The sequence below is a fragment of the Triturus cristatus genome, chromosome 7 (assembly GCF_964204655.1).
Source record: "Triturus cristatus chromosome 7, aTriCri1.1, whole genome shotgun sequence".
In the NCBI taxonomy this organism is placed as follows: domain Eukaryota; kingdom Metazoa; phylum Chordata; class Amphibia; order Caudata; family Salamandridae; genus Triturus; species Triturus cristatus.
This window is the reverse complement of record NC_140590.1, coordinates 1,243,197,383-1,243,223,534: the sequence shown is the minus strand read 5'-3', so window position 1 is coordinate 1,243,223,534 and position 26,152 is coordinate 1,243,197,383. Positions and strand designations below refer to the sequence as shown.

At 42.1% G+C, this 26,152-nt stretch overlaps 1 protein-coding gene across 2 annotated transcripts in view; it reads left to right on the top strand.

The window, feature by feature from the left end:
• LOC146811706 (serine protease 27-like) overlaps positions 1-26,152 on the top strand; it is a 229,576-nt gene that overhangs the window by 84,454 nt on the left and 118,970 nt on the right. For both annotated transcript variants that reach the window (XM_085618696.1, XM_085618697.1), the window contains exon 4: positions 17,386-17,548. In XM_085618696.1, coding sequence (XP_085474822.1) covers positions 17,386-17,548 — 163 coding nt within the window. The remainder of the gene's footprint in view (positions 1-17,385; positions 17,549-26,152) is intronic.

Genomic DNA, 26,152 nt, shown 5'->3' with positions numbered 1-26,152 from the left:
CACAGAATGAACTGCGTCAGCCAGGCCTTTACAGTAATCCAAAATCATGTCATCAGTTATTGTCATCAACTTTTTGACAGGCACAAATGCATGTCTCATCGCACGTCCCATTAATATTTCGTGTGGACTCAACCCTGTGGTTCTATCTGGAGTAGACCTAATAGTCATCAGCACTAGAGGCAAGACATCAGGCCATTTCATTCCAGTGGCTAAACACATCTTACCAATTCGGTTTTTTATTGTGCCATTCATCTGTTCAACGACGCCAGAAGCCTCTGGTCTGTATGCACAATGTAGCTTCTGCTGTATGCTCAATGCTTCACAAATTAAACCCATGAGCTCATTGTAGAAGTGTCCACCTCTGTCAGACTCAATTGTCACTGGGAACCCGTACCTAGGAATCAACTCTCTTAACAGTAACTTTGCAACTGTTATTCCATCATTTCTCCTAGTCGGATAGGCCTCCACCCATCTTGAGAATAAACAGACTACCACTAGAACATACCTCAATCTGTTCACTTGGGGCATTTCAATGAAATCTATTTGCATTCTGGTAAAAGGACCTCCTTCTCTGCCTATTGTTCCCAGACTCACCACTGTCTTTTTTCCAGTATTGAACTGCTGACAAATCAAACATCTCTGACGGATGCTCTCTGCAATTTAACCTGAACTTTGCATTGTACCAGGTTTGTTTGAAAGACCTAATCATTGCGTCCCTTCCCAGATGTCCCTGGCCATGATACATTCTTGCCATTGTCGACAACATGGAATTAGGCATGACTGGTCTACCATCTCTATAGATCCAAACATGATCTGTCTCTCTCGGGGCACAACCTGCCTTTATCCAATCTCTCATTTCCTCATCCCCTGCCTCATCCTGCAACTGTTTCACTTCATCCCACGTTTCTAGGACATTAGTAAACATCACAGAACAAAAAGACATTTCCCTTTCTCGTGCCCTATTAATCGAATGATTGTTCTTTGCACAATACTGTGCTATGTCATTGGCAAAACGATTACCAAGAGTAACAAAATCATCTCCTTGTCCATGAGCAGCACATTTCACAACTGCTAGTTCTTTAGGCAGCTGTATCGCCTCAAGCAACTTTCCAATCACTTCAGCATTCTTTAGTGGAGTCCCACTCGACGTCAAGAAACCTCTCTGTAGCCAAAGCTGGCCAAAATCATGAACGACTCCAAATCCGTACTGACTATCAGTCATCACAGTCACTCTCAGATTCTTCCCAATCTTGCAAGCTTTCGTCAATGCCACCAATTCAGCCACTTGAGCAGATCTTACTCCTTTCAAAGGCGAAGCTTCCATAACTTCTGAAACCTTGCACACCGCATATGCTGCACTCAGCACACCATCATCAGTCCTTAGACATGATCCATCCACAAACAGCACATGATCACGCTCAGGCAACCGCAAATCTCTTATGTCTGGTCTGCGTTTTGTGCAGTAATCAAGCACATCCAAACAATCATGATCAACATCATCTCCCACATTCACATTTTCAGCATCTGGTAACAACGTTGCTGGATTCACATTCACACATCTCTCAAGAGTCACATTTGATGCTCCCAGAATGATTTTCTTATATTTAGTCAACCGACTATGTGACATGTACTGAGTTCTACTTCTTGTCAAAAGAATTGCCACATCATGAGGTACGAATACCCTTACAGGATATCCCATTATTATGCCCTCACTCTGTTCCAAGCTTCTGCATGTAGCAGCTACTGCTTTCAGGCAACCTGGCAAACCCACAGCTACGGGGTCAAGTGCTGATGAGAAGTACGCAATCGGCCTTCTCAGTTGTCAAGCTTCTGAATTAACACTGAAAGTGCACATCCATTTCTCTCACTGCAATACAACTCAAACTCTTTCTCATAGTTTGGCATTCCCAAAGCAGGGGCTTCACACATTCTGCTCTTCAACTCTTCAAATGCTGCCATTTGTTCTCCATCCAGTTCCAATGGGTCTCTCACCTCACTTTTAGTCAATTTAATCAGTGGCTTTGCTATCAGGGAGAAATTACTTATCCACTGACGACAATAACCCACCATCCCCAGAAACATCCTCACTTCTCTCTGGGTCATCGGGGCTCTCATTCCTCTGATAATTTTGATACTGTCATCGGTCACCTTTCTCAGACCCTTTTCAATATTGTGTCTAAGATAATGCACCTCTTTCTTGCAAAATTGCAATTTGGCTGGAGATACCTTTAACCCTCCATCTGCCAGATTATTCAGTAAAGCTATGGTATCTACTTCACAAGCTTCACGTGTCTTCGATGCCACAAATAGGTCATCGATGTACTGCACTAGTACTGAGCTTTCAGGCATGATCAAACTCTCCAATGACTTCTTCAAAAACTTATTGAATATCGAAGGACTCTCTGTATACCCCTGTGGGATACGACACCATGCTAAAATACGCTGTCCAAACCGAAATGCAAAAATCGGCTGGCTGTCATGATGCAATGGAATTGAAAAGAAAGCATGACACAAATCAATCACTGTGTACCACTCAGCATCATGAGGAATCTGATACAAAATCACTGACGGATTTGGCACAATGGGACAACATGCCACCACAATTTTGTTAACTTTTCTCAAATCTTGTACAATCCTGAACTTTCCATTAGGTTTCTTTAGCCCCATTATCGGTGAATTACACGGGCTACTCAGTAACTCTCTCAAAACACCCTGTTGAATCATCTTGTCAATTATAGGAGTAATTCCCTCAATTATTTCCGGTGTCAATCTGTACTGAGGAATATTAGGATAAACAATCCCCTCTTGCACTGAAATCTTCACTGGATCTACATTATTCATCAATCCCACATCTTCTCCAGTAAAATCCCAAACTGCTGTTTTCACTGTGTGTCTCAACTCCTGAGGCAAATCATCTGGGTTAAACACTGCATATGTACCAACAATCTCACTCTCTCTATTATCTAGAGTCATCCGGTACAAAACATCCTCATCTGGTGTCTCAAAAGCTATTCCATCCGGAGTACAAAAAATTGTACAATTCATCTTGCACAATAGGTCCCTACCTAACAAGTTCACTGGACTAGTGTCACAGACTACAAATCTGTGCATGTCTGAGAATTTCCCTATTCTTACCCTTACTGGTCCGGTAAGACGAGTCTTAATCTGTGTATTGGCTACACCAACCACTTGGATTGCTTCGTCCGAGAGAGGAAGATTTCTAATATCTGCTGACCTGACAGTTGATCTCGTCGCTCCTGTGTCTACCAAAAAAGTAACACTCTCCCCATTTATTTTCCCATCTACAAATGGTCCTGCCTGGTCTATTTCTAGAGTTGCACCAAGTATGCACTCTTCCTCCTCTCTTCGGCACCGTCAATAGTCCCCTTCAGACTCACTCCCCTCATTTTTTAACCAGTACTGCTGTACCGGGTTTGAACGTCTCGGTTTGTTTACCTGCTCATCATTGTAGAATCCTGAGTCCTGGTTATACTTTTGGGACCCTCTATTCTGCGGCAAGGGCGGTTTTGCCTCTTGACTCTGCTGTCTGACAACCTTCTGCTGTTGCTGCTGATGATTACACCCCTCGTTCTGCACCTGTTGATTTAAGGGTTTATTTTCATTACTCACTAATGGTGGATTGGTACACTCGGATCTCCAATGCCCCAATTGTCCACAGTTGTGACAAGGGAACTTTTTCTTTGCTTCTTCTAAATTCCCCTTTCCTTTTCCTGCATATCTGGGCCTATTTCCTGGATTATTTGCCTGTTCCACCAACTGCGCTTCTTGTCTTTCAGCAACCTTCACCTGTGCCCACATTGCTTTCTCTTTCAGCTTTCTCTGTTTTGCTTCAATCTCATCACTAAAGTACTTTGCATGTCTCAAGATTTCATCAATCTTTTTACTCTGCCAATCAACTGTATGCTCACGTATTCTTTCGCTGATTTCAGGTCTCAGGCCATATACAAATCTGTATACAAAATGACTCAAATCCTTATCACCCAGGTGTTCATCTCCACTGAACTGTTTAAAAGCCAGTATCAGCCTTTCGTAAAAAGCATGAACTGATTCTTTCGCTTCCTGATGTGTTCGATCTATCTTAACCCAATCTGTCTCTTTCGGGGGTACTTTATTTTTCAGGAACACAATTACCTGATCATATTTCTTCATAACCTCTGGATCTGGTGCTCCTGTTTTCGGATCTCTTGGATACTCCTTAGCAGGCCAATCTACAACTATTTTACACTCTGCCCACAAGTCTGCTGGAACAATTATATCGAACAGACTATTCAGGTCAATCCACAGCACTTTTGACAATTTCACAAACCTATCTACCTGCCTATACCACTCGACGGGCTTTTCTCTCAGTCGAGGGAAATCATTCGTAAATGACAAAATATCCTGTCTAGTCCATGGGACATGTACATATCCTCCTCCAGGAATCTCTCTCATAGGATAAGCATCCACTGTTTTCTCTTTTTCTCTCATGGGAAAAGCTGAGTAAGTCCTGTCCACTGAATCTTCCCTTTTCTTGTACCACCTATCCTTCCACTTTTCCACATCACCCCATTTTCGCAATAAGGCAATCATTTCCTTAATCTGTCCTGTTCTGCCAGCACCATTTAGATTCTCAATATCCTTGTCGGAGAAATCCACCCTGTAAGGCTTCTGCAAAGCTTTCACCTTATCCATGTCAACTCCTTGTTCACTCGCTATTGCTCTTAACCTGTCATGTGTACTCTTTGCCCTCCAGGTGATACTCTTGCACATGAATAACAACTCTCCATCATGATGGTTTTTCAGTATATCTGTAGGAATTGTTCCTGCAATAAGCTTCTCCAATTCTATGCGCAACCTGGCTACATCAATTGCCTGTGAATCTTTATCCTTCTTTTGAAGAACTTTCAACCAATCATTCAAATCCTCAGCTGTTATTTCTGTAGACTTTTTCACTGCACCCACTTGTTCTGCCATCCTCTGTGGTTCCAAAATCGTTCCTCCCAAACAACCAGTATTCAATCCTGAATTAGGCTGCACATCTAATCCTCCACTACATGTGTCATGTCTCGACTGTCTCGAATTATTTTCTCCCATTCTCATTCTTGATTCCTCCAAAGTACAAGTGCCAATCAAACGGGAACTGTCAAACCATTTTCACCCATTCTTTGCTTATCAAAAATCGGCACAACCGGACCAATTGTTACCAGCACTGTAACAGCTTCCAGATTTTTCGTCAGCTCTCTAATTTTCTCAGTCAGCTCAGATGTGGTTCTAGCTAATTCTCTTGTTTTCTCGTCACTGATTCGATTCTCTCTCTCCCGCTCTCTCTCTCTCTCCCTTTCCGTGAAAGAGCTACCACTTTTCAGATCAGGTGTCACAACCTCAGTTTTCACAATTCGCAAAGTATCTCTTGTCGGAGTAGCAACTGGCGTGCTCTCTTCTGGTTCTGGTCTATATGGAGGTGGTCTCTTGTAAATCATGTCATCCAAGACCTCATCCTCGTAATCATTAGCCCCATACCTTCTCACTTCTGCATCAGGCACCCTTTCTGTAGCCTTCCTCTCTTCCTTCTCATCAACTGTCCTCATAGGATATAATCCCTCTGACATACTAGCATCTCGCCATCTCCTCATTCGATCATGATGAGTTTCACGATCATATTTCCTCCCGAACATATACCTATAGTTGCCTCCACTCCTCTGCTTTTCTCGCTCATACACCTCATCTTCCCATTCCACCAACGCCTCGAACTGTGTCGGCCTTGGTCTAGGCTCTAGACACATCATCTTTTCCCGTAAATTTCTCAACACGGCCAGATTAAATGAACCATGTTCCGGGAACGCTAAGACACCATCCTCTTTAGTATACTTAGCCCAGTTATCTAACCATATACAGGTATGATACCCATATTTTGCAACCATGAAGGATGCAGGAGTTCTCGTTGGAGGTAGCAATTCACCTTCTCTAGTTATTATGTTTTTATCCTTGTCGAACCATCTTTTAATTTTACCGAACAAGGATTTCTTCTTCTTTTCCTCAGGTTGGTAATACATTTTAACGTTTACCAATATTCTCTAGTCCTTCCGCAACTGTACGATCTTTTGTCCAATAACAGCGCGACTCACACCAACGCACCAATCCTGGAGCGTCTACGTCACCCTGTACTCCTTCCAATCCCTGCGCGGCTCACACTAACGCACCAATCCCAGCGCGAGCACTGTTCTGATCCACTACCCAATCACAACGCGGTCTGTATGACGTCAGTAGTCGCTGAAGTCGCTTCTACTCCTGTCTCCTGTCACTCGTCTACCCCTCCTTTACAAAAGCTTTCTCAGTAGACTTCGTCTCAGATTCTACAAAATCTATTAGTTACAACATATAAACATCTCCATTGTCAGCTTCGCTAACCACAGAATAGTAAAGAAAATTCTTTTCCACAAGAATCCCGCTTTTCTCTAGAACAGCGCTTACCTCTGCTCCACTACGGAATAATTACTTTCGTTGACACAGTAGCACATCCCTCTACTCTGCCCTTCTAACATGCATCCATTAACTGTTTCCTCTAGGACTGCTCCAAAGAGTCTTACAATCAACTAAATGCTCATACATTCACGCACTTTCACACCAGAAAAATATAGCACAACCACACAGAATCCTGCCTTTCCCGAGAACAGCGAACAGTCTGTCCCACTACAGAATTATAACACACGTTAACCAAGCAGCGCTTACCTCTGCCCAGTCCTTCAGACAAGCTCAGAGAATACCTATTACTTCTCCAGCGATAAGCTTTAACGGCAAACCTTACGGATCCCTGGGACTTAAGACCAGAGTTTCACAGATAACCTTCGCTACCATACGCACTCCTTTTATACCGAAAATATATCTCTAATAGTAACACGCGACGATGTCACTGATTCCGAACCCAGACAATGTGACGCGCAACTTCAATTGTCACACGTTTTTCCCCGCATACGTACAGGGCCAACAATCCCGTCTTTCCCGAGAGCAGCACTCACTTCCCTCTGCCCTACTACGGAACCGTCACCAGCTCCCAAGTTCCAGAAGCCGTACACACTACATAGAACTCAATACGACGACCTCAACATATAGTATTAGTACATATACCAACATCAATCAATAAATCAATAAATCAAAAGCCTATGTACAAGCAATCTATCAGATCAAGACAATAATCTAACCATCATACTGCTACCAGGAAACTGCTGCAGATCGGCGCATATAAATTCTCCCTACTTCCACGGACAGAGTAAACCTACAGTCGCACGCACATACACTCATCATACGCTAGGGCCCATCACACTGAAATTCACACTATTACTCTATCCACACTGAATATAGGAGAGAAACCTAAACCAATCTGCATCTAAACGAGGTCAATGCGACCATAAAGATATTGTCCTGAGTCATGATTTTAAACATAGGAAAAACATTAGAAACTCAATAAATGACAAAGAAATAACCACCCGACACTGGAATTCAAACAAATGGTTGTTTATCTAAATTAGTTCAAATGAAAGTCAATCAATAGCAAGATCATTATTCTCATAGTTACCTATTCTAGCTAAATGGGTCAGGACAGGTCTCTCAGTAAAGTCTCTCGAGCTGCCGTCCTCAGCATCAGCAACGATCCTCACGAACATAGGTTCAGGAAGAAGTGGTCTCAAAAATCTCTACAGACCCTCTCTAGTCTAGAAATATTTATAACAAAACTAGCGAAATAAAAGTAACAAACAAATTCTGAATGTCCGTTGAGCCGCTGAGCAGAGCGAGCAGGAAAGGATGTCACTTGGTAACATTTAGAAAACCTCCGCTCAGGAAAAATCACAAAAATAGAAACACGGAAGAAGGAAACTCGAGTTTGCAAGCGATACATTTATGAATGCTCTTCCTTGGTACCATAGCAGAGCCACCGCAGGTTTATCTTTGTCCATTGTGGCTTTATTCTTCTCCAAGGACAATTGGAAGCATGCCCAGAGCTGCTGTCCTCACGGAAACTTTTTAATTCAGACAGAGGCTGTGGTCAGGTGACTTTCAACCATGTTCAGCAAGGCCTCTCGTCAAATTTCAATCACTCGAGCGCAGGCTGTAAATAGCAGCCATCTTGGTTTAGGCCAAAACGGACCATCTTAATTAAAAGAAACACAAAACAACATTACCACATCATAATGATTATACAGTGTTAATTCCCACTAATACCCTTATGTGTATGTAATTACCTAGCCGTCTGCAACACAAAGAAGCATTAGCACACGTTATTTTTAAAAGCGCAAACTCGAAACAAATAGCACTTTTGCGACACTCGTTTAATTAAGTTGCACATATTATTAAGCAACATAAATGCATTCCCACGTGTAGTTTCTCTCATTAGTAATGTTGGTTAATCAAGACTTTTAACAAAACTAATAATTAGTGATTATAAATTAGTAATTTTAATCATAACATATAAACAAAACTGGAGCTTAAAACTCAATACATTTTCAACAGAAAACTCTGCTCCAGCAATCCCACTTCTTAAGATTAGGGGCTTAAGACAGTGTAAACCTGCTTATGTAAAGCTGCTGCTACTAGAAGATGAATTGACCATTAGTGCTGTATCAAAGTTTTTAAAATTTGCAATTCGATGTAGATCCACTATGAATTAAATTTTGGCTTCCCAGTTTTAGGTTTTCCCTATTATGTAGTACTCAGATTCTGATGTATTTCGATCCTTACTATTGTGTTTTTATGTATGTATTTTTAATGTGCTTTTATGGTTTTAACAATTGAAATCGAATAAAGCTATCTTTGACTTGACTTGACACTTCGACTAATCGGTGTAACCACCTTACACTGTCCTTCCTATTTAGGGTGGGTTTCCAGATGTACATTTTTTCTGTTCAGGACTGCCAGTAGAAGCCTGATGGTCCGGAACTGAAAAGAAAAAATGCCCCCACAACCAGGGAGAATAGTCCCAGGGTGTCAGTGTCATTAGTGTTTGGTTTTTCAAAAACATACTCCCACTTTTAGAGTCTGCTTCTGAAGAACTAAAGAAAATTCCTTAGAGGCAGCATGAAAAATAGCAGCTGCTCTGCAAACCTACATTGCCTTTAGAGAATGCGCTTTGATGGAGGCTTCTCTGAAGGCATAAAGCTCTCAGCCAAGCAAGTGGAAAACACCCTGACAGAGCAAAGTACAGCTCTCCAAACTCTAAATAACCCCTTTAGCCATGAAATAATAACTTCAAAATCCCCTAATTCAAAGACTTGTCTGAGCCTCATGTTTTTAGTCTCTATCACCTACCAGAATATGCTTTCTAGTATTTAGCAAAAGAAAGCTCAGGATTTGTTGGCATGCAACATTATTTTAGAGCTTTATGCTACCATTTGCTTTGGGAAATGCAATAAATGCATTCAGGTAGCAGAAGAGATAAACTAAGTACAGAATGTGCCGCCTTGTGTTTTGTTTAGTACATGTCAGACCCTAGGAACACAGACAACTGGGCAATCCTATTGTCCCAAAGGAACCAGAGACTGTTGTGAGTTCAGTGAAGCCAAGTACAGCCTTGTTAGACCTTGACTTTAAAGCTGTAGCAGGCTTGATCAGATAAGGCTGAAGGGTGATGTACATTTTGAAAATGAACTAGGTTTAACAATTGAATAATGTGCAATAATGATGACTAGGCAGTGTTATGTCTTAAAAGGAATTCAAGGCTTATTATCACTTTAGTTTGCAGTAGCAGCATAAAACTCACTATATAACTCAATTCAATTCAAAATAACTTTATTAGGCTCTAAGGACCATAAAAGTTTGACAAACAGACATCACGGATTTTAAATTTCATAACATATTTGTAAAACAATGTAGTTAATATTAGTAAGAGAAAAGATCATTGAAATCTAACAATTAAAACATATACTCCATAATACTAATACAGATAACCTAGCACAGCAGAATATATCACTGATCGTAAAATTCCAAGGGTATAAAATATTGTGCATTAAAAGATTACAATGTTCCTATTCAGCTTCTATAGCTCATAACACTTTCTAATGGTCTTTTCAACTTTAATATAGTTAGATACTGCAATGCAAATAGCAAGGAGTACAGCAGATTGACACCTTCAATGTATGTGCAAGGCCGGTTTTCCCTTAGAAGCGTAGCTAAAAAAGAATTTGCCTTGGCTCTTTATAAAGGGGGCAAAACAAAATAAAGTAGAAGGTGCTCTGAGCTGCCTATTCAGCTTCTATAGCTCATAAGGCTTTCTAATAGCCATTGCAACTTTAATATAGTTAGAAACCACAATGTAAATAGCAGAAGTGGCCAAGGAGTACAGCAGATTGAAACCTTCAATGTATGTGCAAGGCCGGTTTTCCCTTAGAGGCGGAGCTAGAAATGTTCCTCTTGGCTCTTTTTAAAGGGGGCAGAATAAAATAAAGTGCAAAGTGCTCTGAGCTGCCAAATTGTCACACGGGCATGGTATAAGTTTGTCGGCCCATCCTGATTGTCTTGGGAATGGCACTAAAAAGTGCAGAGTGTGTAAACGAAGTCTAGTTAAAAGAATTTGTGTCTGTACATTGGTGGTAAAAGTTAAATAAAATTGCTCTTTGGCAGGGAACAAGCATAAAAGACCAGTCACCTCAGATTGTGTATAGCCCATATTTGCCCTGGAATAATGCACCTCTTTGATAATGGCTTTTGCGTTTGTGTGGATACTATCAGGATTGTCGTAAAAACGCCCCAAGCCTATCTCATGAAATTTATCTCTCACAAATCGGAGTCAAGGGATCGATAGGCCACTATCCAGTTTAATACAATCTTTAAACACCTCCCTTGAGAACATTAGTTTCTCAAATAACCAAATTTTGCCAATAGGAGCAAAGGGGCAATGCCTATACGGTCCTCTAAGAACTCCAACCCCAGCTCTCGATGGCAAAGGAGTGTGGGGGCACTACTCGGGGTCATCAATAGCCTTTTTATAAACTTATTTTCCAAAACCTGTAGTTGGCGGCTTTTGTAACAGCCCCACACCCCTGCGCCATAAGTTGCCGCAGACAAGCATTTAGCTTTATAAAGGGTGACTAGCTCTGTCACCGTCTTGTGTCCTAGCTTACAAGCAAAACGAAAAAAAACTCCACAACCCTACTTGTGTGTTGCAGCCTTGCTGTTACAAGTGGTTCCCAATTCATCATATTATTAAATATGTTTCCTAAATAGGTAAGATTAATCAATTTATCAATGTTCATACCCCTTACAGCAAAATTTCTAGTTTTGGTCAATTTGGGGCCACACACCATAATATACGATTTAATAAAATTAACCATCCAAACAAGTGCCGACATAAAATCCGTAAAAGCTTTAAGTGATTTTTGGAGACTATTTGCTGTCAAAGCCATTAGCACTGTGTCATCCGCATATAATAGTAGCGGGACAGGATTGCCACCAATTCGGGTAAAATCAAATTCCTTTTCTAATAAAAATGCTTCTATGCCATTAGTATAGATTAAAAACAGAAAAGGTGCTTAGATACACTCTTGCCGGACACCTGTGGAAACAATCGGCCTAGTCTTTTTCCCTTGAGGGCCATATCTTATAGCAACAGTGGTGTTAGTGTGTAACATGTGTAGGAGGGAAATGAGTGCTTCCTCAACACCCATTTTCCCCATTAGTGCCCACAATTTCTCCCGATTAACTGTATGAAAGGCACTAGACAAGTCCATAAAGGCCAGGTGTATAGAACCCTTCATGACCCTCATATACTTGCTAATAATCAGGGACAAATTGAGACACTGCTCTGTAGTGCGCAGTCCCCTCCCAAAACCATATTGAGCTTTGGACATGACCCCCGTGGGGGCTGCCGAAGCTTCCAGTCGATCAAGGACGATCCTTCAAAGTACCTTTACTGTGGCATCAATAAGGGAAATTCGCTTATAACAAGCCGGGTCATTCCTATGCCGTTTTTAAAACAGGAACCACAGTGGCCTCCTTCCAGGTTGCTGGGATGGGACCAATCACTACTGCTTTAAAGACATTAGTCAATATGGGTGCCCAGAGGTTGGGATTACTTTTGAACAGATCAAGTGGAACCCTGTCTGGGCCCGGGGCTTTCACTCATATTCCCTTCGCTACAGCCTCCTCAACCTCGGATACTGAGATGGATAAACTTAATTGGGAGGCCGAGCTTAAATCTAGAGGCAGGTCCCCACTATTCTCCTCTAACTGCAGGCAGTTCGGATTAAATATAGCTGAAAAGTAGGATTCCCAAATATACTCCAAAATCAGTGAATCCATCTGCCTCACAACGTCTGTAAATTAGGGGCGATTAATAATGTCCCAAAAGCGTTTAGTGACTTTAAGGGAAATAGCTTTCTCCAGGTCTTCCCATGTCAATCTCCTCAATTCTTCTTTTCTTTGGCTGATAGTAGTTTTGTATGTTTGCCTCATGCTTTCAATTTGATTTCTGTCACACGGGCTAGCATGAAGGGCTATTTTAAGGTTCTTTTGAGCCCTAGAGCATTCTGTGTTAAACCAGCGTACCTCCTGTGATTCCCTTAGCTGGACCGTTCTAGTTAATCTCTTAGCTACATGAACAGAAATCAACTCAAATTGCCAATCAATCTCCTCTGAGGAAGAATCTTGTAGTAGACAACTCATGATCGAGTGATAATTTGATTTGACAGTGTCTTCCTCAAATTGGGGGGTTTATTTTACCCCAATTTAATCTTACCCCTTTATTAGGATTATAATGACTCAGGCGACCATCACCCTTCCATACCTGGGCTGTTATACTGAGAGAAAATGTGAGGGGGTTATGATCACTGGTATTATTAGGTTTGAAGTACTGGGTATTTTAGACCCAGCGGTGCAGGGGCACACACCCTATGACTTCTGGGTTCACCCTGTTCCGGACCTACAGAAACACAGAGTCTTCTGGGTGAAGTCAAAGAATCGTTTATTGGCTGCAGACCAATTACAGGTATCCTAGAAGTACAACAGCGTGTATGTTCTCAGGAGACTGCTGAAAATCGTAGGAACGGACTTCATCTTAAATACCCTTTTTCTGGCCTCAAGCATACATTCCTAGGTTTTATGATACAGCCATTACATGTATACATTACAAACGAAAAAGCAGAGTCATGATGACCATCCCACATTCCAGTTCGGCCAGCCCACAATGATTTACACAGTAAGGTTCAGATCCCACATTTGATATTGATAGACCCCCCAATAAACATGAGCATCTCCTGTTTTGGGAAACAAGTCATAAAGCAGGAACAAGCAGGTGTGAAAGAGATTAGCCGGAGGTTTGTGTAGAATGAAAGGGTTTTATGATGGGTCAAGCCCTGATGTTAATCACAGGTGGACGGAGGAAGGGGAGCTCAAGGAGACCAGTTTGACCCAGGGCAGCAGAGCCAGCTGCCCAGGTCACCAAGAAGTCACGGGAAAGCACATGTACTGTGAGGCCCGTATTTGTTCCATTATAGCCTATGTGAGGGCAATGACAAGATGGCCACCGCTTCCAAAATGGAACCCGCGTAGCGAAGCAGAATAACGTGTACACAGTGCGTTCACAGCTAGAACGATATATGAAGCACTCGTACATGCCGCATTTACCATTTGCGGTTCGCTAATACCAAGATAGGCAGGGGTAGGACCCTGTCCCCTACGCGGTCCCGAATATTAAAGTACGACAGGTTCCACCTCGAAGTCGCTGACAAGCGACACAAAAACATCCTTGAAATAATCATATAATCAATAACTCTTTCCCTGCCACCTCCAACATATGTGGGGCACTGGGGTGCAAAACTACAGACCAAATTATTAACAAGGCATGGGTAATTCTCAAAGATGATGGAATTTAGGGCCTTGCCCCTCGGTGTGTGGGTAAAGTGCGGTTTGGGCTGACCTTCTGTGTCCAACAGCCCACTGACTCGGGCACTTAACTCACAAGTAGTGCAATTAAAATCACCCACACAGAAGATACACAATGGCTGCCACTTCCCGAAGATTTTAGTAATTTAAGCCTGCAAGGCTTCAATAACATGTCAGGGAATTTTGTTTAAAGATGTTACAATATCAATTCACCACTAGTATCTTAACATGTATCAAGTTTGAAATCATAATTAGCTGATACCAGGGTGAAGAGCCTACGCCAAAGACTTTAATGGACCCATATTTTACCAAAATTACCAACACCAACCCTCCTTTAGCCCTCGCTGCCCGAGAAGGTATTGCATAGATAGTGAAAGAGCAATAACCGTCCAACACAATGTCATCCCTGTACCAAGTTTCCTGTTGACAGATAATGTCAAAACCCCTGATGTACTCTAACCATACCTCATTGATCAGTTTGAGGCAAATTCCTGCAATGTTCCAGCAAATTATCTTAAGGGTAAGAGTGGTATGTCCCAGATTAACCAAACCACATGTGTACTGTTAGTAGCAGACGTAGTGGCAAAAGCTACTAGGCCGGGACCCTCTCCTACGGGGTAACCTTCGGGGTTGATTTAAGGGGGATGGAAGGGTTTCCAGGGTTGTCTAGATTCTTATCTGTAATGATGGATATATATGGAATGGTGCTAGATGGATATACAAGCCCTTTGATATCAGGGTCACCTTCATATGAGTCTCTCTCTAGGGTGATGTGTTGCAAGCCCATTCTTCTCTCCTCGACTGGCTGTCTAGATTATTTGACCAGTCAGTCGATCTCAGTAAGTCCTGAGAGAGCATCAAAGCAGTTCGGGTGAGTATAAGGAGAGGGCTTTGAAGAGGAATATGTGTTCAAGTCTAACCGTGGCGGCTGTTGTCTCAAGATAGTCCCCTGAAAGGGGGGATAGAAAAAACCCAATGGATGAGCTTTTATTAATTCACCAGGGGTGTCTCTAAGATGCTTCAAAGCAAAATGCACACACCTGGCATCACTAAAATTAAGCACCACACAATCCCCTTCCACAGATTTGGCCGTGTCACCCAACCAGCTCAGCCGCCTTGCCATGATCATACATTCAAACCAATTAATCTAGGACGGCATTTTCTTAAAGCACCAATGAGCTGATTTATTAATAAGGCTTTGACAGCTTTCTTGGTGACTAGGGGGAAGATGGGGAATCCCCGTCATGAGTGTATGGTTTACAGCCAGAGGGGAGATTCAATATGTGTTTTACGCCTCCACCCACTTGGGAAACCTTACACTAGGCCATTAACATTTGTGTTTACTCGTGGAGAACTATCCCCATGCAACGGGCCTGATATTAATCGATTTGTGACCCCATGTCCCACCTTTTGGTTATTCCCATGGGGCACAGGTTCCCATGATGACTGAAGCAGAGGGTTATTATGGGGGGGCTCTTGGCAAGAGACCCTCTTACTTAGAGCGCTTAAAGTAGCAGTTAAGCTTATAGGGGCCATCCTATCCAGAGGGACGCTTTGATTTATTTTACTAGCTTGAGTAGCTTGGGTGGCACTTTCATTCTGTTTGTTGGTTGCCAAATTCTTTTCTAAATCCTGCAGTGCTTGGGCAAGTCGCTCTTCTATACAAACAAAACGAGATAAAATGGGTGCCAGAGCCTCTTGTACAATTGTACTGAACTTTTCGACAGAGGTGTCTATTCTTTTCATGTGCGCCACTTCTTCCTCCTCCTGTGCGAGATCTACATGCGTTGCCTGGTGTATGGGTTTGTTTAGTTCTCTTAACCCTCGGTGAGTGGCAGTATATAACTCACTGAGTATGCAGGGACAATTTGACTTCTCTATGATTGCAGTAATTTATCTCTGGCCCCATTAGGGTCCGCTTCTCTGCAATGGCGGAAGAGTGTCGCCCCACGGGCTCTGAGCCTGTAGGTGAAAAATAAAACGATTACCTGAGTCATTTTATTTTTCACTTGCCAGCTCTGAGCCAGAGCTTTCAGGGAGGGGCGGGCTGAGGCATAGGAGGGGGAAGGAGGAGTGCTATGTGTGCTCTCTAAGTGGGCATGTGTGTTTGGCTGGCCAGCTCATGCCGGCCAAACATACATGCGCACTTAGGTTTCTCCAACCCGGCTGCATTGAACATCCGGACTGTAGAAACCCCACAGACTCCCTGGTCTGAGTGGAGCTTCTTTTCAGCCCGCCCAGACCAATCCCCATGCTGCTCCCATAGCATGAGAGCAGCGCGGGGTTTGCACTGGGAGTATGTCCCAGTGTATGCTGGGAGCCTGGGACCAGGAAGAGAACACAGAAGCAACGCAGGAGGCAGCTGCAGCTCCAGGTAAGTGGTTTTTAAAAACTTTTTTATTATTAAACCCCTCCCACACACTCCTCGCCCCTCCCCACCACCTCTTCATTGTGTCGGCAACCACTGGGCCCCATGTGGTCCAAGCCTGCATGGTTTTGGCGACTGTAATGGGGGTGTTCAGTGTACCTCACAATTGCTCACCTCATTTGTATTCAAATATGCAAAATCTTTGTCACTCTTATGACGTTGTTGTATATGTTTTTAAGAGAAAGGGCTGCCCTAACACCCAGCATAGTCAATGATTGCATACACTGTGCCCCCGTTACACAGCAGGGCCTGCCACTGATTGCACAGGGGTGGCCTCTGATGAGACAAGTAAGAGTGAGGTCCACGCCACAGGCTTCACAGCTAGCTTCAAGCTCTGCGCCATGCCAAAGCAATAGCTCCAGAGCTTGGGCTAATCACCAAGCTAAAGGGTCTTCCTGAAGTGGGTTAGGTGTAACACCCGATGATAGGCCTCTCTCAGACAGATGTGCTTGTGGGTAATTAGATTATGGTAACATTTTATAATCTCTGATAGCAGGACATTCTTGGGTATACAAGGCGGTCTGAACTTTGTAAGCCGCAGTGGCTTCTCCATTAAGGAAGGGTTTTACCATTCACTTGGAGCACGAGAGGGGAAGGGTCAATGACAGATACATTTATTTGCCTGCAGCATTAGTGCAGCAACCCTAAGCCTCATCCGTGGCGCAACCTAAATCTGGTACAGACTGACTGTCGCACTCAATAAACAAGGGCAAAAAGAAATAGCAGACCAGGATGAAAACTGATAGGCTGCATTTTATGCTAAATGAGAGACAGAAGACATAACACAGAACCCACTATTCAGTCATCGGACACCCCTAAGTCCAGCTCTTCACATGTGTACATAAAGTATTTCTACAGTGAGAACCTAGACAAAAGGCAGTGGAGCATTTGGGATTCTGCATTTCTAATTTCTGACTTTTGCTCGCAACTTACTTACTGCTGTTACTCTGTGTGGCTACTCTGAATTCAAAACTGTTACCATCATGGTTAGACTTAAGTGAAAACCACTGTTGGATTTGGCACTCTGTTGAAGGTCCTTTTGTTAGAAGACTTGAAATTCACTTGTGATAACTTTGATCCTATCGCAGTGTGTGGATCACCACTGGTCTCACCGCGGATTGTAGGAGGACAAGATGCGCAGGATGGGGCATGGCCCTGGCAGGTCAGCATCTATGTGAACAGTCACCCCCAATGTGGAGGATCACTCATCGCCAACCAGTGGGTGCTCTCTGCGGCCCACTGCTTCTCCCCGTAAGTATGAGAAATCATGAAGCACTATGGCGGGGATGAGGAACTCTGTTGCTGAGAAGGCAGTTTGTGCTTCAGTTTCCATAACTTTTTATCCACAAAAGATATCCGGACCAAATTTGCGTCTTTTCCCCACCCACGTGTTGGGCATTCTAAAGATATGCAGGGTCTGTGGATTCCCCTAGAGGGAACCGAGAAAATAGCCAAAGTGTACCAAATTTGGGGATTTTTTTTTGGTGGTGGGGAAGTGCTATGCAAGAAAATGTGTGTTTTTGTTCTAAAGATGGCATCAACAAAAGGTTTGCTATGCTAAGATTGCCTTTTTCCAAGCTCTCAGTACAGGCAGAGTTGTAAAAAAACAATTTTTCAACACAGTTTTTGAAATTTTCTAAGTGATAGTTACTATTTTGTTTTTTTGCTGGGGGCAGAGTTGTTAAAGTTATGGGAAACCTGGAAAACTACATTGCTGTAAAGTAGCATGCTTTCCCCCCATAGTGGCGGCTGGATTTTCCTGATGCAAATTGTATGTGCTCTCTTTTTAGGTAAAATTTGCCCCTAAATTATTGTATTATAGTTTTGAAAATACATGCAAGTTCATGGATAAAAATAAAAGTGCAGGGCAGAGCCAAGCAGCCCATCATGGCAAATGCTCTCTAAGGGCCATATGTAGGTAGGGACCCATTTACCACTTCATAAATACCGAATTTTACCGATTCGGTATTTATGAAGTGGTAAATGATATGTAGGTAATGAGTCGGTATTATTTACCGATTCGGTAAAAGTCGGTAATTACCGAATCGGTATTTACCGATTCGGTAATGAGGCATACCTTCCCATTGATGGGAAGGTATGCCTCATTACCGAATCGGTAAATACCGATTCGGTAATTAGGGGAACACATGCAAGGGTGGCAGGGTGTCACATTGACACCCTGTTGCACCCCTGAGACGGCCATGTGTGCACATGTGGCACACATACATGCCCTAAGGGCATGTATGTCTGCCACATTGCACACGTCTAAGCGCTTTAAAACGCTTAAACACATCCATTCATTATTTACCACCAACTAATAGTTGGTGGTAAATACCGACTCCAAAACACACACACACACTCCCCCTACATCTCATTTCTGTATTCGGAATTTACCGAATCGGTAAAATTACCGATTCGGTAATTTTACCGATTCGGTAAATTACCGAATGCAGAAATGAGCCCCCTACATCTCAAAAGCCAAAATACCGGTCGGTAACGGTATAATTACCGAAAATCGGCCGTTACCGACCGGTATTCGGCTACCTACATGAGGCCCAAAGTGAGCTCTGCTGGCCCGGACCAATATCCTCCAGTAATCCTCCTGAACCTAGTTCGTTCTTCCTGGGGCAGTTGTCTGTGCTACCAGACACCCCTCTGGGGGCGTTGAGGCTGCATTTAGAGCAGAACAATTGCCGTGGAATGCCACACGGCCTGTGACGCTGCAGCCTGGCACGCACTGTAGGCCGCACTCAAGGCAGAGTTATATGCGCCTCCCGGAGACATGCAGCGTGGAGTACAAAATCCTTCCCTCCGTCACAGACCAAAGATCTCACAAACATACACTATCCATACATTCACTGGTGGGGCCCATAACACCAACATTCACTCACCATCAATCTGTGTTTCTCGGGAGGCGATTATCTTCCAAACGTTGACATGAAAGGAATTACCTCTTTACCCTAAAGAGCAACAAATCTACACAACCTTCTGATACTCATTAGGCCCTGAACGTCACCTTTAGTATTCCTCTCATAAATTGGGATGGATCAGTTAGTTGCAGGTTTAGGTTGACTTCCAATTCTCTAATTTACCTTTAAATTAATACATTTTCAATGAATAAATAACCCAACTCATTCTGTAGTTAATCAATTCAATCTTTATCTAATTAATGCAAATTAAATCATTCATTTAATCAAGTCACCAATCATATTTACCTATTCTGGCTAATTGTCGTCCTCTAAGTCAAATCTGGTATTCTTGCAAATCTATGCCAATCAAATTTAGTAATTTCAGTTCACCAGGAGTTTGGCCATTAATTCAGTCCGTCAAAGATTCAGGGAAACAGCTGTCCTGCAGCGTCACCGTCCTCTCCGTCAGCATAACGTCAGGAAATCGAGAAAAGCCAAAAACGAACCAGCACCAACCTCTCTATTCTACCATAATTTATAGTAAAAATCATTGACAAAATGTAGCAAATATTGGTTTCCAGCTCCACTGATTGGACAATCGAAGATCGTCTGACAGGGTTCTCACGAAATAATGTCTCTCAGATCATCAGTCTTGCTTGTTCCGGTTTTAAGAGGCGTCTTATTGTTCTTCTGAAAAGCTGGCTTGCTTCCCAGGGCGACCTTGGTGGGTACAGTGTGGTTAGGGTCATGACGAGGCCATGTAGCTGACGTTAGCGCAGGCGCACTTCACCCAAAACCTCGTGTAGCGTCGACGGTCATGTTAGATACCGGAGGCAGCCATTTTGTGGCAGGCCCAAATGGTCAACTTAAGCAAAAGAAACACAAAACGCAATTAATACATAAAAATAACTAATAAAATGTTATTCCCTCGCTAATACCCATATGTGTATGTATTTATCTAGCAATAAGCAACACTCAAGCGGTTTATACTTACTAAATAAAGCACAAATCACAAATACATCACAAAAGCAACAAATACCATGCAATATTCTAATTGTCTATCATTAGTATGCGTACATAATTTAGTTTACGAATTAATAAAGTCATGCAAAGCAATCCCATGTGTATTTCAGTTATTAATAAGGTTGATTAATAATTTCCACTTCAATCCATTAGTTCAATTATAATTGAGTAATTAATTTCATTAGCATAAACATGCAAAATGGGGAGGGTATACAAAATTTTTTGAATTACCCGCTCCAGCAATCCCCCCTTTGTTGATTTTATCACCATACCAACCAACCAAAATTTTTGTTCTGTCTTTTACGAAATCTTAAATGTTTTCTTGCTCTTAATCATAATTCAGTTTCACCCACGTCTCCTCTTTTTGCTGATTCATACATACTCTCCTTCCACTCCTCCAATTCTATCTCCTCAAATTCTCTTTCTTGTTTCTTGTCCTTTCTTCTTAATTTTTCGCTTTTTACTCTTTTCTTGTTTTTATTATTTCTACAACAAGTACAACCTAATCTGATCACTAATATTATAAAAATCACACATGTTAATGGAAACAAAATTTTGCCTATAAATGTACTACCAAGCTTTACAAGGAAATTTTTAATAGCAGCTATTTTCTTTCCGATCTTTTCCCAAACACCTTCAACCTCCAGTGGTACAATTTCATCATGCAATTCAGTAATATTCCTAATATACATTTTCAGAGCTTTGCTTTCGTCAGGAATGTAAGTACAACAATGTTGAACTTTCAGCATTCCACAGACTCCACCCTCTTTTGCCAATAATATATCAAGGGCAAGTCGTTTTTGCATTACCATAGCACGCATGGCAACCATTTCAGTGTCTACCAATAAAAATCCTCCAGCGGTGCTTGTTGACAAGCGATCCACTACTGTTGAAAGTCTTCTAATTTTGTTTGCATTCAGAGATATTCCCACTGCTGGTATCAATGCTCCAAAAATGTCACCTACAATTTCTGTCCAAGATTCTCTCTTACTACGCACTAAATGATTAATTAAACTATGTACACCATCTTCTCCTCTATCCATATGAATTTTGTTTCGGAAAAACCAGGCCTACATGACATGTGCCATACCAATGGTCTGGCAAACGATAATATGCCCTGTTCCCACAAATAAAATATAATCCAGGAAAGACTGGATCTTTTCCGCCTTTAAATCCCCATCCACCCATGATTCGGTATGTATCATGGCACTCACTATTACCTAGAAAGTAATTATCATAAACAGTTTGATTCCTTCGAATGCAAAATTCCCCTTTCTGAGGCCAATCTAAAGCTATAGTTGGACTAGCGTCTCCTTTCAAGTGTTTTTCTCTTTCTACATCCCAGACTGTTTTCTCCACTTTCCCTTCTGCTGCCTTTCTGTGCATTTTCAGTCTCCTTTCTTCAACCATATCTAACAATCTCCTTTCCTCTTTCTTCAAACTGCACGTCAAATTGTTTCTAAAAATGTATTCTAATGTTAGTTCTTTAGTTTCTAAGAAAAATTCACCTAATACCCTAGCAGGTTTTACCATGTTTAGGGCCTCATGTAGGTAGCATACCAGTTACCACTTCTTAAATACCGAGCCGTACCGAATCGGTATTTAAGAAGTGGTAACTCGTATGTAGGTAATGAGTCGGTAATTTTTACCGATTCGTTACAATTCGGTAATTACCGAATCGGTATTTACCGATTCGGTAATGAGGCATACTTTCCCATTGAGGGGAAGGTATGCCTCATTACCGAATCGGTAAATACCGATTCGGTAATTGTGGAGAACATGCAAGGGTGGCAGGGTGTCACATTGACACCCTGTTGCACCCCTGATTCGGCCATGTGTGCACATGTGGCACACATACATGCCCTAAGGGCATGTATGTATGCCACATTGCACACTGCTACGCGCGTAAAAATGCTTAAACACATACATTAATTATTTACCACCAACTATAAGTTGGTGGTAAATACCGACTCTTAAACACACCCACACACTCCCCCTACATCTCGATTTTGGTTTCGGAATTTACCGAATCGGTAAAATTACCGATTCGGAAAAGTTACCGATTCGGTAACATTACCGATTCGGTATTATTACCGAATCGGTAATTTTACCGATTAGGTAAATTCCGAAACCAAAACTTGTCCCCCTACATAACAATAGCCAAAATACCGGTCGGTAACGGTATAATTACCGAAAATCGGCCGTTACCGACCGGTATTTGGCTACCTACATGAGGCCCTTAGTTTGTTAAAGGCAGGCACTTGCGCAAAAATGTTATCTACATCTGAAAAATAATATTCTAATTTTCCTGTCTGATAAAATAAACTAGCTATTACACTACATGTTATTCCATACGTTGCTGGGAGGTGATGATAAGTCACTCTTTCAGAAACAGAGGCAGGTAACTGCATGCATACGTAGCAGTCCCTTCCATCCATTGTCTTTACATATTCATACAATAATTTTGAAAACACATTATTAGAAAAATCTGTTATTGACCTGTCTTTATGTAAATAATTGTTATCTATTCTTGTTGGAACTACCTTTTGAATCTTCCCTATATTAGTTTTGTTCTCACTATGTCCTTCTAATGTATCTATAGTGACTTTAAAAGAAATAAGAAGAGCAAGGATGCTCCATAAAAGAATTAATAATCCTGTACAACAACAACACATTTTACACCATCTTTTCATGAATGTACATCTACCTTTGCTACTATCTATGTTAGCCATCTTTGTTAAAAAATGGACCGTGTCTTTTGACTTAGCCTCTTACACTTCACAACTAGTTTTCTAACCTAAGGCTCTAACACCTATTTGGTTCTACCAGTATCTATCTTTTGACTTAATTTCTTATTTTCTTCATCAACAGCTTTCTCGATCTATTCAGTTTGGCATCTCATCGTTCTTCACTTTCCTCTCGTCATCCAAATACAGAATTTCCTGAACTTCCGTTTCTTCTTCTCCAATGTCGGACAAGAGAACTCTCAGGATTTCCGATTCTTCCTCTTCTTCAACCACTTTCAGTACATCCTCCTCTGGATTTCCTTTACTATCTGCCTCTTCTCCCTTTTCAGGCAGAGCCACGTACGTCCATTCCGGTGACTTATACTTCTGGTTAGGTTTCCTTGTTCTTTTACGTTCTTTATTCTCAGTTGTTTCGTCTTCTTTTGATTTTTCTTGACTTGTCACTTCATTCACCTGTTCAGCTCTTGGTGAATTCACTTGTGTCAGTCGATATCTCAATTTCCTTATTTTATTGGGCCAAATGTCATCCTTTGCAACTCTTTTTACTTTACTTCCTTTGTCGTTCTTTTCATTCCTCCAAGCTCTCTTTCTTAGAACTCGACCTTCAGGTATTTCATTTTCACTCTCTTCAGACTCTGTCTCAACTTGCTTTGTCTTTTCAACAATTTCTTCTTCCACCACTTGTTTTGTTTTCCCTACTTCTGTCCCTCCTCGGGTCTCCGACACGCAATCTTCCTGCTGGCGACTTGTCCCTTCACCTAACTGGATGTTGCAGTTCCCTACACCTCCTCGGGGGTCTTCCGCAGAAATCTGTCCCTCTCTCTCTGTACCTGTCCCTTGTTCACTTAAATTTGTTACTTACGGTGGAATTTCTCTCAGTCTCTCATCTGGTACTTCCTTTTCACGAATTTCTTTTATTGTTTCTTCAGTATTTTTCCCTCTTTTCTTTCTGTGTTCTTTTCTAGAACCTTGCGTTTCTTGTTCGTTTCCAGAATCGCTGGATTCAGAAATCTGCAATCTTCTTCTCAGAGAGCTACTTCTGGGGACTAAAGTTAGACTTGGTTCTGTTTCCCCCCTTTCAGAGTTTTCTTGTGTTTTTGACTCTTCATCATCTGACTCAGTACTTGATTTTGATTCATTAAAGTATTTTTTTTCTGTGCTGTCCACTGGATTTGGAATTCTCAATGTGTGACTTGCATGGATCCAGTTTTTCAGTCCAGCACACTTCACAGCTGTTGTCGTGGTCAAAATGACTTGTCTTGGTTTTCCCCACCTTGGAACCAAACAATTTCTTCTTCTGTGGACCTTTATCCTTACCCAGTCACCTGGGCTCAGATCATGGGCTGGCTTCTTTTCAAGTGTGGTGGAATCCGCTCCAACCTGATGAAACACAGAATGAACTGCGTCAGCCAGGCTTTTACAGTATTCCAACACCATGTTATCAGTTATAGTCATCAGCTTGTTGACTGGTATAAATACGTGTCTCATGGCTCGTCCCATGATTATGTCATGAGCACTTAATCCTGTAGTTCTGTCTGGAATTGATCTAATAGTCATGAGTACTAGAGGCAAGACATCAGGCCATTTCATACCTGTGGCTAAACACATTTTCCCTATTCTATTTTTGATAGTACCAATTATCTGTTCAACCACACCAGAAGCCTCTGATCGGTAGGCACAATGTAGTTTCTGTTGTACATTCAATGCTTCACAAATTAATCCTACAATCTCATGTCCTCCTCGGTCTGATTCAATTGTCAATGGGAACCCGAACCTAGGGATGAACTCTCTCAGCAGTAGCTTGGCTACTGTCATCCCCTCGTTCCTCCTTGTTGGGAATGCTTCTACCCACCTAGAGAATAGGCAGACCACAACCAAAACATACCTCAGTCTGTTACAGGGAGGCATCTCAATGAAATCTACTTGCATTCTGGTGAAAGGCCCTCCTTCTCGACCTATTGCTCCCAGACTCACTACTGTCTTTCTCCCAGGATTGTATTGCTGACATATTAGGCATCTTTGACAAAGACTTTCTGCTACAAGTCTGAATTTTGCATTGTACCAGGTCTGCTTAAATGACCTGATCATGGCGTCTCTCCCTATGTGCCCCTGGCCATGATACATCCGTGCCATGGTAGACATCATGCTATCAGGCATAACAGGTCTTCCATCTCGATAGACCCACACATACTCCTTCTCTCTTGGGGCACATCCTGCTTTTACCCACTGTTTTATTTCCTCATCTCCTGCCTCTTCTTGCAACTGTCTTACCTCTTCCCAAATTCCTACAATGTTAGTAAACATCAATGAGCAAGAAGACATTTCTCTTTCCTTAGCCCGATTGACCGAATTCTGATTACGTGCACAATACTGTGCCATGTCATTGGCATATCTGTTTCCTGTGGCGATATAATCACCACCTTGACTATGAGCAGCACATTTTACAACAGCCAATTGTCTAGGCAGCTGTATCGCCTCAAGCAATTTTCCAACCACTTCAGCATTCTTAATAGGAGTTCCACTCGAGGTCAGGAAACCTCTTTGTAGCCATAGTTGGCCAAAGTCGTGGACAACTCCAAAGCCATACTGGCTGTCAGTTATCACAGTCACTCTCACACTTTTCCCAATCTTGCATGCTCTAGTCAAAGCCACAAGCTCTGCTACTTGGGCTGATTTTACTACTTTCAGATAGGATGCTTCTATTACTGCTGTGACTGTGCACATTGCATATGCTCCACTCAGCACTCCTTCCTCTGTTCTCAAACATGACCCATCAACGAACATCACAAAATCACTTTCTGGCAAAGGTACATCTTTTATATCTGGTCGTGGTTTTGTACAAAAATCAAGTACATCCAAACAATCATGATCTACTTCATCTCTTACTTCCACATTCTCAGCATCAGGCAACAATGTTGCAGGATTCACATTCAAACATCTTGCAAGACTCACATTAGTTGCACCTAATATGACCTTTTCATACTTAGTCAGCCGACTGTGTGTCATATACTGAGTACGACTCCTTGTTAACAGGATCGCTACATCATGAGGTACAAACACTTTCAATGGATATCCCATCACAATTTCTTCACTCTGCGCCAAACTTCGGCAAGTTGCAGCTACCGCTTTTAATCATCCAGGTAAAGCTACAGCTACTGGATCAAGCATTGATGAAA